The 19726-nt window shown below is 40.7% G+C and overlaps 1 protein-coding gene across 15 annotated transcripts in view; it reads right to left on the reverse strand.

Annotated features, from left to right (window-relative positions):
• LOC143314851 (pleckstrin homology domain-containing family A member 5-like) overlaps nt 1-19726 on the reverse strand; it is a 323906-nt gene that overhangs the window by 30010 nt on the left and 274170 nt on the right. For 8 of the 15 annotated variants that reach the window (XR_013075833.1, XM_076722116.1, XM_076722096.1 and 5 more), the window contains 6 exons: nt 17357-17643; nt 16342-16580; nt 10947-11030; nt 8076-8195; nt 6709-6762; nt 1929-2009 (listed from right to left, as the gene is read on the reverse strand). Coding sequence is in view for 13 of the 15 variants with exons in the window: in XM_076722116.1 (XP_076578231.1) it covers nt 1929-2009; nt 6709-6762; nt 8076-8195; nt 10947-11030; nt 16342-16580; nt 17357-17643 (865 nt within the window). In the remaining 2 variants the exon portion in view is untranslated. Of the gene's footprint in view, nt 1-1928; nt 2010-6708; nt 6763-8075; nt 8196-10946; nt 11031-11080; nt 16581-17356; nt 17644-19726 lie in introns of those variants that run through there. The other 7 variants (XM_076722102.1, XM_076722098.1, XM_076722106.1 and 4 more) reach the window with 4 other exon arrangements.

Genomic DNA, 19726 nt, shown 5'->3' on the forward strand with positions numbered 1-19726 from the left:
AAAAAAAAAACCTTTTTAAAAAAGTAGTTATTAGCTGTATGTCATAGTGGCCACTTGTTTTCTGAGCCAGATTGTTTCTTACTTCTTCTTTTTTTTCATTTTTCTGAATCATCTGAGTAAATTATTAGAAAACATTTATGAATAAGGCTAACTGACACTTCTGAGCTGAGTGCTGCCTTCAAATTGGCCTGATATGGAGTAGTTGGGTTTACTGTGAACTGACCCAAATGTGAGATTCAAAAAATGAATATTTCAAACAAATACTACTACTGCTATGACTAATAATATAATTATTATGGGTTGTGGCTACAATCAGTGTGACAGCATTTTCAGAATAGGTGTGGCACAAATGGGGCATACTCATATGAATAACCTAGGTAGTGGAATTGCCAGAATTTGGCTGAACTTCCATCTCCATCTATATTCACACAATACTTGAAATTGTAGACTAAAAAGTAATGCATATAGGCACTGAAAATGCAAATCACATTTTGTCCTACCCTGGCAAGTCTGTCCAAATTTCAAAAATACATTGACAACACCTCTAAAGCTCACTGATTAACCCACTGTATCTTGTTTGTTAAATTTGTATGCAAATAGAAACTTAAATTTCAATTCAATTTTATTTATATAGCGCCAAATCACAACAGAAGTTATCTCAGGGCACTTTCCATATAGAGCTGGTACAGACCATACTCTTTATCTACACAGACTCAATAGTTCCCTCATGAGCAAGCACTTGGCAACAGTGACAAGGAAAAAGGCAATAACTTGTGGTTTGAGGGGTTGCTGGAACAATTTCTTGTTGAATATCAGCTGGTGCAATGACTGTGTACAGTGTATTGGAATCTCGTCAGGGTGGAGTTGCCAGGTTTAGTACTAATGTACCTTTACAGAGACTTGTACTAAAACCTGGACTCACTCATCATATATGGCTACCATCACACAGGGATGCTGCGCAGAGGCGCTGTGCAGACGAATAAAACGTTCTTCAAGAAACAGTTCCACCTCATAACTCCCCCTAAAACAACAAATGCCATCCTCATATTTTTGTATATGGCCAGTTTAGTTAATCAAGATATGATGTGTTAATTAGTAAGCTTCAGAGGTGATATTTAAGGTGGTATCCTCTGCTTTCAGTGTTTTTTCTAAGATAGGCTAACCATGTCCAGACTCACAGTCACTCTCAGAAAGGAAGAAATGTGTATTTCTAAAATGTTGAACTACTCATTTAAATACTGAAAAACATTAAAACAAAGACATCCAAACAGTGTAAGCATTTCCAAAGTGACATTCAACAATGAACAGTGCTGTATGAAGACAGACGATGTGAGGAGAAATCCATAGCTATGTAGCATTACACCATAAGCCATGCTTGCTTCAGGTCACTTCCACCAGCATCAAACAGAAAGCAACGATATGAGATGTACTGGAATCAAAAACAACATCATATACACTTTAAATAATGCTGTGATGATGTGTAGGATTGCTGATTAATAACTGGTCGATGAATGGACTGACTGCATCCAACGTGGTAAAACAAAAGGTTTATGTGAAGGGGAAGATGTGGATACACAACCACTTGGCTACCGGGCAAAGGTCTGGTTTGAGTCTGGTCCAAGTAGAGTTGAAATTAAAGAGTTAATATGGATACAACAGAAAACATTTTGGGCAAAGGTTCCTGTAGTCTATGATAGCTGTATTTCTCTTTGTGATGGAACTCTTCAATTTAGTTCACTGAAGTGTTCCTGTGTAAAATAAGATGAAAAACACAGTACTTTATTTATTAAACTTGTAAGATGTTTAAAACTGAAAATTCCATGATTGCCACAAGGTTTTGACCCACCATCAGGCATGTATAGTATATTTCTGAAGACAAATGGACTGTCTTGACACTGACTCAAGCCAGAACCTGCCAAAGACCTTACTTGCTGGTAGAGTTGTGGTCTCGGTGCTGAGTTCTCGATCATAGTGTGAATCATGAAGATAAGAGGCTCATTCTCCTTCGTCTAGCGGAGCACCAAGGAGAAAGAGGATACAATGGTGTAACAATACAGCAGTAAGTGTTGCTTGATGGGTCAGTCACTATTTAATGGCTGTAATGAGACTAACCCTCCCAACCCACCCAACATTTCTCTTTAAACAGGAGAAAACCCAGGATAAACACCACTCTACTACCACTGTAATTGACAGTTTAAGCCTGGTTTATGCTTCTGCGTCGCGTCGACACCGTACCTACGCCGTCGACGCAGACCCCTACGCGGACCCTACGTCGTAGCCTGACGCGCACCTCCAAAAAATCCTGACTACGCGTCGCGTCGACGCGTTGTGATGTGAACGTCGAGGACTGTGATTGGTCCGGTCAGAATGTAATTTTCGGTTCAGCCACAGCCCTATGGTCGCAGCACAACAACACCGCCACCACAAGTTTCTGTGGTGAGAGCTACAAGAAAAAATGGACTAAGCCGAAGAAAGAATTATCGAGGAGGTACGCAAGTACGACCACCTCTACAACTCCTCTTCGCGGCAGTATAAAGACTGCCAAATGGCCAACAATTTGTGGAGGGAATTCTTGCGAAACACGGGGATCCGACAAGAGCCCCCCGAAACCATATAAAGACACAGCCACACCCCCCTAGCGGCTTGGCGCTGAATTGCGGAGCAATGCGTTCCCTCGACGCAGAACTATGAATGCTCAGTGACGGCGTCGGGTGTACGCCGTAGGTACGGCGTCGCCACGACGCAGAAGCATAAACCAAGCTTTACTGTTCTCTACCTTACTGATCAATACTTGCACTTAACCTTAGACATAAGGAACATGATTGAAGACCTTCTCTGAAACAGGCAGTGATTGGTTTAAGTTCATTCAAGTACATGAAGAACTACAGGTCACTTGGTGTCAAGTAAATGAGACACAAATAAGGACTGAAGTTGGCCCAGGTCCAGATTGTCCTCAGTCTAAATGGGTCAGTTCCATAGGACTGTCATCGAATACCTGTTGGATTCTCACACTTAATTTAAATACAATATGTTGGTTTTGTGTGGGTCCATTTTGATTTGGAACAAAAACTTTCAACCAGTCAAGACATTTAAAATGAACATCAACTTGCAGAGACTTAATAAATATGCTTGATATAGCTGCAATATGTCCACTTAACATCTTTAAGGTATTGTTATGTAGTTCACACTTTACAAATAGGAGGAAGAGGAGAGGGAGGACTCATCCGTAATGATGACTGTTTTTGCATTGATATCAATACTTACACATATTTTGATGAATCCACAGTATCAACGAAAGAATGGAATGTACAGGCAAACAAGAAGTATGAAGCAGTTATGAAACGTCATCAATGTGCCCACTTGCTTGCTGTGTAGCAGGGTAGCAGTGCAGACACCGTGAATGACACTGTGTAAATACGGCTTAAGGGATATCTCCCACAATGGAAAGAGCATTGCTAAATCTCTACCAGTGGAAACATTTCTAATGTATGGTATACACTGTCACACTGCCCAACCCTACTTTCAACTGCATTACTGTTTACTGTTAACAAAAATATTTCAGAAATAAAAGGACGCACGATGATACCCTAAGCACTAGCTTTATTTTCAAGCAAGTTTTAAGCAAATTCTAAAGAAAAAGTATTATCAGCACTTTTTTTTTGTTGTTGTTCCGGAATGTGGTTCTACCTGTCACGATATTTTATGCACACCAAGTAATTGCTAAGATCTTGGAGCACCATCACTAAAAATAGGTCCAATGGGGCAAGAAACACGGGCAGTCAGATGATTGTAATGAAATCCTCAGGTTATTCAAACTTATTTGGAAGAGAAAACAATCGTGAACCTGGCATACATACAGTTGAGGTGTGCTAATTTTTAGCTTCATCTGTAAATGAGTATAAGTGATAAATAGCCTAGCAAATATTTTTGCATGTTTACAATGTATATATAACACAACATCAGGAGCAATTTGGGGTTCAGTATCTTTTCCAAGGATACTTTGACATGTAGACTGCGAACCACTGACCTCCTGATACGTGGATGACTGCTCTACTCCCTCAGCCACAGCTGCCCCACACAGTTTGGTTCATCATGTTATCATAACAGTATTAGAGGTAAAAAATAAGACCAAAGCTATTATTAAACAATAGTTTCCCTCTAAGTCTCTGCAAGGTGACTGTCCAAAAATACAGACATGAATTTAAATGAAACACTGACTGGAGGTTGGGACAATACATAATGAAGAAAAGGGGTTGGAAATGGTAGCATATCAGATTTAGAATAAATAGGCTAAAAAGACAGTAGATTATTTCACTACCTTTGAAGTACATGAACCCAGACAACTGACCATGGTTGAAAATTGGATTGAATCTTTTGAGGAGGGGGAACAGCTCAACACTTTGTCCTTTTCAACCATTTGATTTTTTTTTTTTTCAATTAGCATCTGCTAGCAACTCCTTCTACACAGCTTGTCCAAGGCTAGTCTCTCCCAGAAGCACATGACCTTTTCAGAGCTGAGCAGTCACATTCAATAATGCAGGAACTGTGGAAAGGCAAGTTCTAACCTCGAGGTCAAAAATAAACAATCCATTTAGATGCCTGTCCTAATCAGAGTGTGCCTGTCATGTGAACTGTTGCTGCAATACAAGATTACTTAGATTCCAATGGAAACATCCATATCATGATTATGATTATAATTATAATAATAATAATAACAATAATAACAGTCAAACAAGGTTGGCATTTGAAACAATGAGAGAAGTTCAGTCTTGATGAACTATGAATAAGGCTGTGAGTGATGTTTAATACAGCCCCAAGCAGTATGCATTTACAGATGTTGTGATGTTTTGGTATATTACAAATAACATCATTATCTGTGTTAACTGTCCATCAAAGAAACAGTTGATGGATATGTTTATGCATATTGTGTTTATACATATTGCAGCTAACTTCCTATAATGCAATACTTAACATTTGCTGGTGAATATTTCAAGGCCAATCCAAAGTTTTTTGGGTTTTTTTTGGATTTCCTACATTTCAGACAGCTGTTGATTCCTTTAATTTCAGTGCACCATGAAAGTTACCTTGTATCAATTTGTAGCTTGTTTGAAGTAGATAACTTGTTAAAAGTACGTTATTGATGCATTGTGTATTGTAGCCAGCATCACCGATGGCTGTGGTCAGAATGATCTGTTGCACCTGCATCCAGAGTGATGTCCCAAAAGTTGTGCTCATTCTACTTCTGCATTATATTTTGTCATGAGCTTTGTGGTTCCCGCTTCTTCCTATTTATAGATATTTTTTGTTTACAAAACTAATAATATTATTATCAATGCTTTTTTTTTTTTTTACCAATGCACCTTACCAATGATTGTGAGATTGTGCAAAGTAGCCACCTTTCAATAACTGCGACAGCCCACATCTCAGGTTTTACTTACATGACTAAAATTTTAGTGTCTTTGATTATCATGAATATGTTTAAGACATAAAAAGTGTGCGTCCTGGGCATAGAAGAGCTCTAAAACTGCAGTGCACCACAGCATTCAGCACCAGAGCAGCCACAGAAATGAGTTGCTCCACTCTCCATTTTCATGACCCTTATCTATTCTTTCTTTTTTAGTTCTCTGTTTATAAAGGTTTACAGCCTGCCTTGTTGTTACACTGCGTTGCTCTGTGTAGAACAACTGAAAAAGTGCAGTGATTCCAGTAAAAAGGTACAATTACAATTAGTCATTCAGCAGATGCTTTTATCCAAAGTAATGTACATATAAATTCACACATCAATGGTGCAACATCAGGGGCAGTTTTGGGGTTTAGTATCTTGCCCAAGGATACTTAAGCATGTGGACTGACGAGGCCAGGAATTGAACCACTGACCTCCTGATTAGTGGACCATTGCTCTACCTCCTGAACCAGAGCCACCACTGTAATGTGAGGTTCACCTTGGGATCTTCTCTACCTATCATTGACACTTAGGGGGCATCCCCATCTACATTTTGTTTTCACAGCTCATGGCTTCAGCGTGTGCTAGGGCTATCGATGAATATTCAAAATTCAGATATATAATCCAATTGTAAAAAAATCCAGACATTCAACTTGCAGTGAATGTACTGCATGATGCACAGGAGTCACAAAACCAATTTCCATTGTTCAGAAAATCTCTCCACTCATAGCATCTGATGAAAAAGTTAGATGTGAAAATTCTGTGGCTATACACCCCTGTTTCTCTAATGTCCACATGTCAATGTAACTTTCATTAACTGAAATATAAATGTAGGTTCAGCTGAAATAAGAGTATAATTCAACAACACGGGATTGAACATAAGTTGTTTATTTTGTAGTATTTCTCTTGTCTTAGTTTGCTGTCTTATGGACATAAAACACAAAAATACATATTCAAATAGCTTGAACAAATGTGACGATGGTTTTCCTCTAAAGAAATATTTGAATGCCATTTTTTGGCTGTAGTGCTGATAATGAGCAGACTATCAATGTCAGGGTATGTATCAACACATGAATACACAATTCTTTTAAAAAATCTTATCAATCTCATGACTTATATAAATAAAAATTAGCATGATCCATCAAGCTCTAAGTTTCTGTGAGATGGTTTTCATCAAACTGATCAAGCTCATCAAGCTAACTTTTACTTTTACTTAGCAGCATCTTGAGATGGAGGCAGACAGGAGTAAGCTCAGAAGTTCTCACCTGGCTATCGAGGTAAATCAGGTTCCTCTGAAGGTGGTGGGAAAGAACGTCTGTCTGCAGTATCCGCAGAAGAAGAGAAGAAACAGGAAATGTAGCCATGTTTGGTAGAGATGGACAGAGGCAGACAGGTAAGGGAGAGAGAGTGCAGATGGAGAGAAGGAAAAATTTGAACAGGACAGGCACATTTGAACAGGAATGAATAGGTCATAAAAAGAGAAGGTGGGGAATATGATGACATAGGATAATTTAAAAGCCAGCACTGCACATTAATGTATGTATCAATGCATATTTATTTTTCAATGAGAATAAACTTGAGGATCATGTTTTAGTTTTAGTTTTTTTAAAAGGGTTTGTACCGAATGATAAAAAAAACATTAATGAATACAGGGTTTGCAGAATCTTCAAATGTCAAACTTCTGTCTTGTGATAGGATTAAATATGGTGGATGCAAAAAGTGTGTTTCCAGCATTGCAGGGCTATTTGTTGTGCTTGGTGTACGAAAAACAACAGAATAAGAGAGGTCATGACTTTATCTACATTGATGCAGCACTGTTGAGAAGATGCAGCTGTTCTTAGGTACAGTATTTTGTTCATAACACATACAGTACTTGAAGGTTTGGCCGATACTTTCAGTAGATGTTGATAGTCAAGAAAATCCCAGTGGTAATGTGGATATGATGTAAAAATGTCACTGCTAGTTCCATGTTACCATATCCAAAATCAAAAATAGTACAGAATATAGTCTCATATCATATATTGATTTTATATCTCTATATTACTATATTACTATACTATTACTATATACTGTTACTAGTTAGCATACATATTCTGTAAAACGAATCATAAAATGTACAGTTTCAGTTAACACAAAACACGTGAAAACATGCTTCACAGGTATTGTACATGTATTAGAAAATAACTTGCAGCTATCTTAGAAAACACAGCACACTGATGGTTTCAAAGCAGCGCTCTTGATGTACTGTACATCAAGCTGAAAAGAGACAACAGATGCCTCAGCGGCAATGCATCCGTGCTCTCCTGGCTCTCACTCATACAGAGACCTCAAGCTGACATGCATGGACAGGAGTAGAATCCCCATGCAAAAACACAAGCTCAAACACACACATACATGGTGTAAAAGAAAGCCTGTAAATCCTTGCATCAAATCCTCCACTTGCCTGTGTGTCTATTCATGCCAGAACAATACTCCACAGTGAAAATGAATTTAGGGTGTTCACATAGCCAAATGATAGATTTGAAACTAAAATGACAAAAAGTCAGGGATAAGTGACCTAAGTCACTTATCCACTGGGGAAAGCATAAATCCATGCATACACACACACACCGACTTTATACACAGTGCTGACCTTAGCGTTGGGCCCCTCCATACCCAGGGCCATTAGCTGAGCTACTGTGTGTTCCCGCAGGCTGTTGAGCTCCGCCTGCTGCCGGCGGAGCTTGATCAGCAGCAGGGTCAGCTCTTCAGGCTGCACAGAGCAAAACACAGATGAGACGACATCAATAACACCCATCCATTGTTTGAAATGAACATAATGCAGTGCCTCTGATGACCATTAAGAGGAAAGGAACTACTTTCAAAAATGATTAATTTTCCATTACAAACAATTCTACTCCCATAACTGTAAGATGATCCATTTAAACCAACTTTTGTCTTCAACATCGACATTTCAGTCCCCCTGCCTCATATTTCTTCTTTTTACATCTGGTTTAGGTAGCATTATTTATTCAGGAATTCTCATTGAGATGAAGCTTACACAAGAGACCTGAGAACAAATGACATACACACAAGAAAAAGTGTGAACAGAAAATTAATGTTATTGCTGCTAAAATGTTATTGCTGGTACAAGATAGCACTTTTCTCCACTGTGACAAACTTTACATGTTTGAAGGACGAAGACATATTGTCTCATCAATTCCACAGTCATATGTGCCTAAATCACTTTTTTTTTTTATCTGATAGCTCTCAACAGGTATTCTACTGTTGAATTAGGTATAGGTCTGAACAGGTGTGAGACCCAGTATAAAAAAGGTGTTGGTCACTGACTACCAAATGTGTAACCTAAGTGATGATGAGTGAATGAACCCTTAGAGCTGGTTTTACGGATGTAGGCACACTTTCCACAGGTTGTCTGGTTAGAACAGGAATGATGGTGGTGAGTTAATGAATCTGGTTTATAACACATCCACTCATTGACACGCAACTCATCTATTGCTGGTGGTACTTTAGGATACTCCTATGTGAATGTGTTTATTACATTAAAGGGAATAAACATAGAACAGACATAAGACTTAATAAGTATTAACAGTGTGGCATGACATGTACGATGCAAGAGTAATGCAATGCAAGGGGAAACAATTCAAAGATGAATAAATTAGGACAATACAGTCTTCATAACTGAAAGGGAGTGTCAACTAAGAGAAACCTCTTAGCTTCGAAAGGTTTGTATCAACTACTAGCGCACATAGGGTTGCCACCCGTCCTGTAAAATGCGGAATCGTCCTTTAATTGACAATTAAATGTTGCGTCCCGTATTGAACGAATACGGGATGCCATTTGTTCTGTTTTCATAAATGTCCAATACACATGTCTGTCACATACACATCAACACTAAATCTAACAATAATGAACAAAATAAAACACAGGAAATACTAAGGCCAGCAAAATTATTGTGGCGGGATCTACGCAGGACAGACTGATGCGGTATGGGACATTATGTCATGACTGATTCAATTTCCTATCTGGTTGTTTTTTTGCCAGAATATGTCAGTGCATGGGCATAGCCTATTTTAGTAGACTGTTGTGGTTTGATTGATTGTTTAGGATGTTGAGTTTTTAAAGTCGAATGAATGATCATTTATTTAATATACAGTAGTATTAGCCAATATAAATGGCCATTTAAAGAACAAATCATACTAATGGATTAACAGTTAATAAATAAATAAATAAATAAATATTAAGAGAAAATGTTTATTTTTTTTAAATATATATACATTTCCTAGATTAAAAATGATTGTAGAGCTTTCTGTGTATTCTATGTCAAAATGTTTATATTTTTGAGGAATACAGTGTTCAGTGATCATTACATAAATTCTTTTATTAGTGTGGTTTAACTGTTTGGATGACCTGACTTCCTTTCAAGTCATAAGACAGGCAGCAAACACATACTGTTCAATTTAATTAACAATTTGACATCTCACTCCTCCCCTCTAGGCTACCGCAGCTGAGGTGACACAGGTGTACCTGTGTAGCCTAATTAACAGCACTTTATATGCAACAATGTTGCACAATAAAGAATGTGTTCGTTGGTAATAAAGCATTTCAAGCTTTAAGTATGACTAATTGCTTTCTTGATCACCCCTTTACTAAAAACAGTGGCACAAAATAAAACATACCACTGCTGCGGGCGTCCCTTATTTTCATTTCTGAAAGGTGGCAACCCTAAGCGCACACAAATCGTCATGCTCACCAAGCTGCCATAATATAAACATTCAGATAACACAGCGATACACAACTAATCAACAGAAATAACACTGTTGTGTATCATATGTATTACAAGGAATGGCCATCCAGCTTCAATTTTATAGTCAGTTTAGTTGGTTTAAAAAACTGTGAGATGAGGGTAAAGAGCATCCATGTAATTCAGTTATAGTTTTATGGATGGACTGGTACCGGCACACAAACACATCCTCGTAGACACATTACAAACACAGGTAGGTCTCACCCACACATACAAATAAAATCACTTGTGAAATAAAGGAACACAGCCAATGTGACAAGTCGGTGCACTACAAAAACTGTGTGGAAAGTGACTGGACAATTTTTTCTCCTCAAATTTTCTGAGGTACTTGACTTGTAAAGCAATCATAATACTATTTACATCTTGTTTCAAACAGAAATATCAGTCCTGACTCTTGATTGTCTTTGCTTCAATTTGAGAGCAAAGATATTGTCAGTTGCGCTGCTGTATTGTGTTTGTGTGTCTGTGTATGCTGTTATTAAGAGACAATGGCATTGTCAATAATCACATTGGTCCCGCTGAGGCAGCTAGAAAAAACAGCAATAAGAGGCTGCTGAGAACAAAACACCATTGAGATAGGCATGTGAGTTGTGTCTCAATGAGTGTGTGGAAGTTCGTAAATGTCACAGAGGGGAGCAGTGAGTTGAATCTCTCTGTATTAAGTATGTAGGAGGTAAGGGGGTGCAATGCAAGATTCACCTTCTTGCCTTGCAGGGACTGTGGGGTAATAGTCTGAGGAGAGACACCAGCCGTGATGGTTCGTCGGGCAGGTGGGTAGCCAAACTGTGGGGGAGAGGGATGACAATGGAATAAATTTGACAGAAGAAGGTACATCTTACTTTCACTCATTTCAGTTCATTTAATTTCAAACATACATTACTGGTTCGCATTTTGCGAACCAGTAATGTATGTTTGAAATTTCTGTCATATTATAATATTATATATTATAATATTTAATATTATATATTATAAATTTCTGTCATATTATAATGTATGTTTGAAATTTCTGTCATATTTACCCTCACAGCCCTGTACGATGAACTCTATTACACAATCATTGATACCACCCATTTAAGAAAAAAGTATTAAAAAGTATTAGTTACATAAAATTGGATATAATAGTGGTTGGTCAGTCACTTTTTCCCTTTTCTATAATTATAACATGGATTCATAAAACCTTTAAATGCAGATGTGTTGTGGTCTCGATTTTGTGCACTGTGTTGTCTCCTGCCTGCCTGCATTTCGCCCTCCTCCCTCTGTTCTCTCCCTTCTCCTCTTGCTCTCCTTCTCCGCAGCGCTGGGTGTGGAGGGAGACGGGGTCGATCCCCAGGCCACTTGGGAGACACACCTGAGCAGCATCAGCTCATCAGCCGCTGGTTACTTCAGCCAGCTCTTCCACCTGCTCAGTGCCGGAAGATTTCCTTGCCCTGCTCACATGTGTCTCGCCACGCTGTCTGCCTTGCCTCTTTCCTCGCTTCTAGCACCAGTGTCTCTCGAGTTCTTTAGTTATTATTTTGGTGAACCGTTTTTCCCTGCTTAGGTGATTTTTCGTTCCTCGAGATATTCTAGTGTTTTGCCAGTATTGGTGATTTTGTGTTTTCCTTACCTATTTTCCGTTGGCTTACAATATTGTATTTTCAGTTTAGTATTTTTAAGCCAAACTTGCCTTTTCCCCACATTGTGGAGATTTTCATTGCTCTTTTGTTTGAACTTTGAGTTTTATAATAAACTTTGTTACTCAGTCTCTGCATCCTGGGTCCTGGCCGTGCTTTCACCACATGTACCATAACAGAATCTTCTGGCCAAAGATGGACCCAGCAGAGACGGAGAGTCTCAAGCGTGCTCTCTCCACCCAAGGAGCACTAGTTGGTCCTGGGCAGCCAACTCGCTGCCGTAAGGGATCGGCTCCCTTCTTCTTCCTCCGCGGGCCCTGCACCTCCCCCGCCGCCAGCTGACCAACCCGCTGCTCCGACGTCATCCTCCAGAGAGCCATTCATCCCTATCCCTCCCAGGTACTCAGGGGACTTAGGCACATGCTCACAGTTCCTGTTACAGTGCTCACTAGTATTCAGCCAGCAGCCCGGCATGTATTCCACTACACAGTCCAAGATAGCCTTTGTCATGAGTTTATTGACGGGACAGGCAGCAGCCTGGGCGCTAGCCATTACTGAGGGGGAATTGGACATTATTCAAGATTACAAACTGTTTACCAATGACATGAAGCGCATCTTTGATCACCCGGTGAAAGGCAGAGAAGCGATAGGCCAGCTGCTAGATCTACAACAGGGCAGCCAGTACGCGGTTAGCTTCCGCATTCTGGCTGCTAGCAGCGGGTGGGGAGATTCCGCACTACAAGTGCGGAACTTTCGGAAGCACTTTCGTAAGGGGCTAGCCGACAACATAAAGGATGAGTTAGTGGTACTGGAAGAGTGCACCACGCTAAACGAACTAATTAAGCTGAGTACACGCATAGATAACAGGATTAGAGAGAGATGACGGGAGATGAAGACGGATCAAGCTCGTCGCACCCCAGCCGTCATCCACGCCAGTCCGAGAGACTCTGCCTCTTCACCCGATCGCTCTCCTACCATCGCTCCGGAGCGCCGGTCCAGCGCGGGATCATCCGAGGAACCCATGCAGCTGGGACGGGCGCGCCTCACGCCGGCGGAACGACAGAGACGCATGCAGGGGAAGTTGTGCCTCTACTGTGGCTGAGAAGGCCACTTCCTCGCCGGCTGCACCGAGGTGCCAAAAGGCGGGGCTCACCAGTAGACCAGGAAGCGCTGGTGAGCCAAATCTCTTCTTCTTCTGCTTCCCAAATCCGCGTACAAGGTATGCTGCACAAATCACAACAGTCCCTTCCAGTTGAAGTGCTCGTAGACTCAGGGGCTGATGACAATTTTATAGACTTGGCTTTCGTGGAAGCCAATGGACCTTCTGTGAGCCCCTTGGCCTCCCCCAAGGAGGTGCTAGCTGTAGATGGCAGGCTTTTGGACACAGTCACTCATAGAGCTACACCGTTGAAACTTACACTCTCCAGTAATCACCATGAACACAGAGAATTCTTTGTTATTTCACCACCAGTCACCTCAGTCATCCTAGGCATTCCTTGGTTAAAATTACACAACCCCCATATAGATTGGTCCACAGCAACCATCCGAAGCTGGAGCACATATTGCCACGCTCACTGTCTGCAGTCTGTAGTACCCGCGAGGACCGCCAACCCTGTTCACACCCCTGAGGTAATTGACTTGAGTAATGTTCCCAGTGATTATCACGACCTTAAGGAGGTGTTTAGCAAAGACTCGGCTAGCACACTCCCCCCACACAGACCTTACGACTGTGGTATAGACCTGCTTCCTGGCGCTCCTCTCCCCACGAGGAGATTATATAATCTGACTAAACCCCGAAGCTAGAGCACGTATTGCCACGCTCACTGTCTGCAGTCTGCAGTACCCGCGAGGACCGGCAACCCTGCTCACACCCCCGAGGTAATTGATTTGAGTAATGTTCCCAGTGATTATCACGACCTTAATGGGGTGTTTAGCAAAGACTCGGCTAGCACACTCCCCCCACACAGACCTTACGACTGTGGTATAGACCTGCTTCCTGGCGCTCCTCTCCCCACGAGGAGATTATATAATCTGACTAAACCTGAAAGAGACGCGATGGAAACTTACATTAATGACTCTCTGGCCGCAGGCCTAATTAGGCCCTCCTCTTCTCCGCTGGGGGCAGGTTTCTTCTTCATTGAAAAGAAAGACAATACTCTATGCCCTTGTATTGATTACATGGGTCTGAATGCCATTACTATAAAAAACAAGTACCCGCTGCCTCTGATTAACTCCGCTTTCAGCCCCCTCCATGAAGTAACCTCATTTTCCAAGCTTGACCTGCGTAATGCCTACCACCTGGTCCGGATACGAGAGGGAGACCAGTGGAAGACAGCTTTTAACACTCACCTTGGTCATTTCGAGGACTTAGTAATGCCCTAACCAACGCTCCCACAGTCTTCCAGTGCCTAGTAAATGATGTGTTGAGAGACCTCCTGAATAAGAATGTTTTTGTCTATTTAGATGATATTCTTATTTTTTCTCGTTCCCAGGAAGAGCATGTGGGCCACGTGAGGGAGGTCTTGAAGAGGTTGTTGGAGAACAAACTGTTTGCGAAAGCAGAAAAATGTGAATTCCACGTCACTATGGTAAATTTCCTGGGGTTTGTAATTGAAAAGGGGCAGCTCAGAGCCGACCACACGCACCATAACAAGATGAGTCTGCCTCAATCTGATTGTATTTATATGTATTATGTATCTCCATTGACTTTATATTCAGGCCATAAACTCAGTAAGTCATAAACTCAGAAATCAGTCCTAGGCCTGGTCATCAGGCTGTATCATCCACAAATCTCATTTTCCATTGCAAAGCAAATGATATAAAGATTCGTGGTACTGAGTTCAATTTTGTGTCAGAAATTTGGAACAGCAATAATGTGGCCTTTTTGCCACTATAAGAACAATGCCAAGATCACTCAGTATCTCTCATGGGATAACTGTGAGAAGTATTTTCTAACTACAAGAACCTAATTTAACCAGTAAGTCCTCATACTTAACTGACTGAATAGGTGGATTGCCAATGACTACCAAAATCACATATATGACCGTGATGATTATTTGTAAGAGATATCCTTTCTACAAACACGTGTTTCACAAAGTGGTGAGCCTTGCCCCATCCTTGCTTGTGAATGGGCCTTTCAAGAATGGCCCTTTCATACCCAAACATGACACTATTGATCGTATTTCTCCGATATTAGCCACTCTGCACTGACTCCCTGTAATACTCAGAATAGCATTTAAAATCCTTCTCCTTACTTACAAAGCCATAAATGGTCACGCACCATCTTATCTTAAAGAGCTCATAGTACCTTATTACCCCACTAGAATGCTGTGTTCCCAGAATGCAGGCCTACTTATGTTTCCTAAAGTCTCCAAAAGCAGGATGGCAGCCAAAGCCTTTAGCTATCAAGCCAAGTCTTTGTCCGGGAGGCAGACATCATCTCTACATTTAAGAGTAGGCTTAAAACGTTCCTCTTTGATAAAGCTTATAGTTAGGGCTGGCTCAGGCTTGACTGGCCTTGGACCAGCCTCTAGTTATGCTGCTCTAGGATTTGGTGCTATATAAATAAAATTGAATTGAATTGAATTGAATTGAACTTTTCAGCGTTTCGGAATTTTTAGAAATGCTGAAAAAGTCTCTGCGGACTGATAAGAAGACACATCTATCACTGAGGAAGATAGAACTCAAATGGAACATTTCTGTGATATTTTCATTTCAATTTGTTATTAAAAATACAGATTTCAGTACTAATAACAAGAATGTGAAAAGACTTAATGACATCAAAGATATGACAAACAACCATACTATTGTCAAGTCGCTGACTAGCACATGAAAGGAACAGGAGGATTGGTCTCATCCACTGACCTGAGAATCATTCACTGACTGCAAACTTAACTCTGTATATTGCCTTACTCCCTCACTTTTCGTCTAATTTTCCTCCTCTGGAAGCAAAGGTAAAGGATACAATTGCATAGAACTAGTGGGATTTCCAGCTATTTTCTATCTGCATTTAAGTTCCGTGATTGTCAAGATGAACTGATAAATAAGAGACTTTATCTCAGGACCTATGCTTGCTGAGTACACATCTACCGATTCCATGACATGATCTGTTCCTTGGTCCAGGACTAAAGCTTACATTGATGCTGCTTTTAATTCTTTCACCCCAAGATTTTATAACAGTTTCCCTGTAGATGTGAATTTGACTTGTAACTTTTAAAGTGAAAACTTCTCTTTTCATACTTCTATTTTCCTTGAAATGTTTATTCTATTTTATATCACCCATGATATGAATTGTTTTTTAATTTACTGTTAATATTATCTTTTAATTAACAAAAAATTTCTACTTAGTTGTTACTACTTTTTGCGGGTCTTTTTCTAATGTACTTTTCATCTTATGTGAAGCACATTGTAGTCCTATTTTTGTATGAAATGTCCTTTATGAAACAAGTGTTTTTGTCAAACTGCAGTTTCATGCCCTCCACCTTGGTTAGGTGTGTCTTGTGGCGATGGTCCAGGGTCACATCCCCCATGAGGATGGGTGAGGACACCTCGGAGTGGGAGCTGTTGGGGTTGTGAGCCACCTGCTGGCAAGGAGGGGAGAAGGTACTGTAGAGAGCAAGGGAGCCGTGAGATGGTGAGGTTGGGATGGAGTGTGCCGCAGCGTGTTCAGAGATGTTACCCATAGTCTTTGTGCTGGGGAGCGTGCCAAAATGACCCACAGCTGAAAGCATCACAACAGGAGGAGAAAAGAGAGAAGACACAACATCTGTCACTGAGGATGTAACATCTCAAATAGAATATTTCTGTGATATTTTTATGTTAGTTAGTTATTAAAAATGCATATTTGAGTAGCAATTACAGGAATGTGAAAAGACTTGCCCCAACAACATCAGCAAGTGACTGGAATCAAATGAAAGAAGTCTTACACGTAGATGTAGATCTTTTTAATACATGGATGTATAAAATATACTTTCATGGTTTAAAAATTCTCACCACAAACAGCAATAATTGATAAATAAGACTTTCTTGATCCCACACCTGGGAAATTTAGTAGTTTTAGTTTTTTGTTTATAGCTGGATGAGTCCTTCTGACAATTTTACAGACATCTCTTTTATTATGGTGGTCTATGGCCAAATGATTGGGCTGCAGGATTATTTATAGTAGCACAGTTTGCAGGAAAGCTTAGCCCTGTATCCAGCTGTTTAGCATGCCCAGAAGTTGCATCCAGGCTCGGCTGCAACCCAGTCTCAAATTGTTGCAGAATACCAGGCCACATAACTTGTGCTAACTGGCTAACATGAATGCCAAGGAAATGCAAATTTTTAAGAAAACATGCGTTGTATGTAAAATGTACAGTGACATTTCATTGTATTTGCTTTATCATGGAGAGAATATTCAAAATGTTAGAGGGGTAGCATGCTAAGTATTTAGCTTTCTCTTTCATTGCTCTTTCAGTAGGATAAGTTGTATTATTTATCTGTCTGTTGTATCTGTACCTGTTGGCTGAGCCAGACTTTGCCTGGAGAAGGCTTGTCTCTGCTGCCACTCATACAACTGCCACATGGTATCGTCCCTCATTGACCTCCTCTTCTCTGCTGTGGTGACCATTGTAGTAGAGGTGGGACGGAGTGCGCGGTCATACACAGAACCCGCCACGCTGCAGATGCTGTCAGGCCTCATCATGCTGTTGCGGGGAAGCGTGCGATAGCCCTCTGGGTAGCAGGGTACAATCTGAGCACGGTGGCTGGGCATGTTTCTGGGTAAAGTCCGGTAAGATGTAATACTGGGAGAGAAAACAAAGTGATAAGAGATTAATACTTGCTAATTTGTAATGTGTGTTATATAAATTCAGTGAAGCAGTGGTTTAAAATAACCATACCATACCATACTAAATCACATTATTATTATTATTATTATTATTATTATTATTATTATTATTATTATTATTATTATTTATACCAACAAAAACAACTGCCTTGCTGACTAAAAACAGTAAATCTCAAAATGTGAGCTTTTAGGAGAAATGAAAACGTATTATCACCACCATCTATCCCTCTGACATCATGTGAGAATGTGGTAAGCATTCCTGCTGCCCAAACCAGGTGACCTGAAGTCCAGACAATGTCCACAGAATCAGGTCTGGACATTGTTCAGAGTCGCCCTGTCACACATGTAACACATTTGTCCCTGTCATTCTCACTGGAAACACTCAGTTTTGTTTAGGTGAGAGGTGACGCCTGGGTAGTGCATGCTCTACCCAGGTGTCACCCAGGACAATGGGGGCTCATTGGTAATGATGACAGTGCTTTTTTTTCTTTATCTTTACCAGTTTCTTGATAAATTCTGCACAATACATACATTTCTACATATTTTTTCTTTTTGCCCTATTGTGCCTTTGTGTTTCCCTTCCCTTCTGTCTCTTGTCTTTCTCTCCCCTGTCTGGTTTGTATAACTGCAGGCTGTAGCTGGCAGGTCGGGCACAACTGACACCAATCTCTCAATCACGATACACCAGTATTCGTTGAATCATCTGGTTACCTAAGTGTTAACATTATGACTCTCAAGACATTTCATGTACCTTTTGCTAGTTTTTACCTTGTCTACCCGTCTGCCTCACTGACTCCTGTTCCCTGTGCTCAGGTACCTACTTTGTACTCCGGCCTATGCGCTGCTTGTTTGAACTGTGAGTAATCAATGTGTGTAGCAAGTAAGTACAGTATGATATCATACTAGCTATTGACAGTATTGTACAGTATTGTGACCCATGGCCACTGAGCAAGGCACTGAAGCAACCTGCTGCTCTCACCTGGGGATGGAGGAATGCCTTAGGTGAGCGAGAGAATGTGTTTACTAGCCAGGAATGAACTAACATATTTGGACATTCATAGCAAAATGTGACATTTGTAGATTAGCTGATACAAAACAACAACAACAACAAAAAAAATGCATCCACATACAGATTTGTTATGACAGCAAAGACTATCTATCTCGTTACAGTTGAGAAGTTTTGAGAAATTGACTGCTAACCAGATACAAAGTCAATTACCGTGATAAAGATGCTCAAGGCTCATTTAGCCCATCATGGTTTCCCAGATACAGTTATTTCAGATAATGAGTACAAGAGTTCACTTCCCAAGTGTTCTGGAATTTCCATCAGCAATGGGAGTTCAACACAGAAATTCATACCCTAGTTACCAACAAAGCAATGGGATGGCAGTCTGCTGTGAAAACAGCCAAACAACAGATGATGAAAGGCAGCAGGAGAGGACCCGAACCTGTTTATGATGGATCATTGCAGCACCGCAAATAAGAACTAAATGCAAGCCAAGCTCAGAGACTGCTGAGTAGCAGAACAAGATCCCTACTACCAATGATGGATAGAGCTCTGAAGCCAGAGGTAAAACATACAACAAGAACTGATTGACAGACAAATGAGACAAGACAAGCCAAATACTCCAACAGGACAGCCAAAGCCATGAACACACTGCAAAGGGGAGACCATGTTAGAATGCAGCCTTTTGAACCCCACACAGTTTGGAGAAGCCTGTGGACCACATGTATTACATGGTACAGCTGGACACTGCATGTGTTCTTCAGAAAAATCAAAGCTAGAGCAACATCTGTCCACGGTCGATCTGGAGTCCTCAGCCAGTCTAATTTCTCATTCCACAAAGTCAGGTGGTTGCGGTACTGGTCCTGGTCCTGGACTAGAGGGACAAGCTCCTTGACCAGCAGCTTCTGGTCACCATCACTGCCACTCTGCCTCCTGGATGGCCAGCCCCAAGTCCACAAGACAACATTCACATCTGGTCATAGGTGACTCCATCATGAGGAATGTTAAAATAAACTCAACAATAGCTTGTTGT

This window comes from Chaetodon auriga, chromosome 22 (assembly GCF_051107435.1).
Source record: "Chaetodon auriga isolate fChaAug3 chromosome 22, fChaAug3.hap1, whole genome shotgun sequence".
Lineage (NCBI taxonomy): Eukaryota > Metazoa > Chordata > Actinopteri > Chaetodontiformes > Chaetodontidae > Chaetodon > Chaetodon auriga.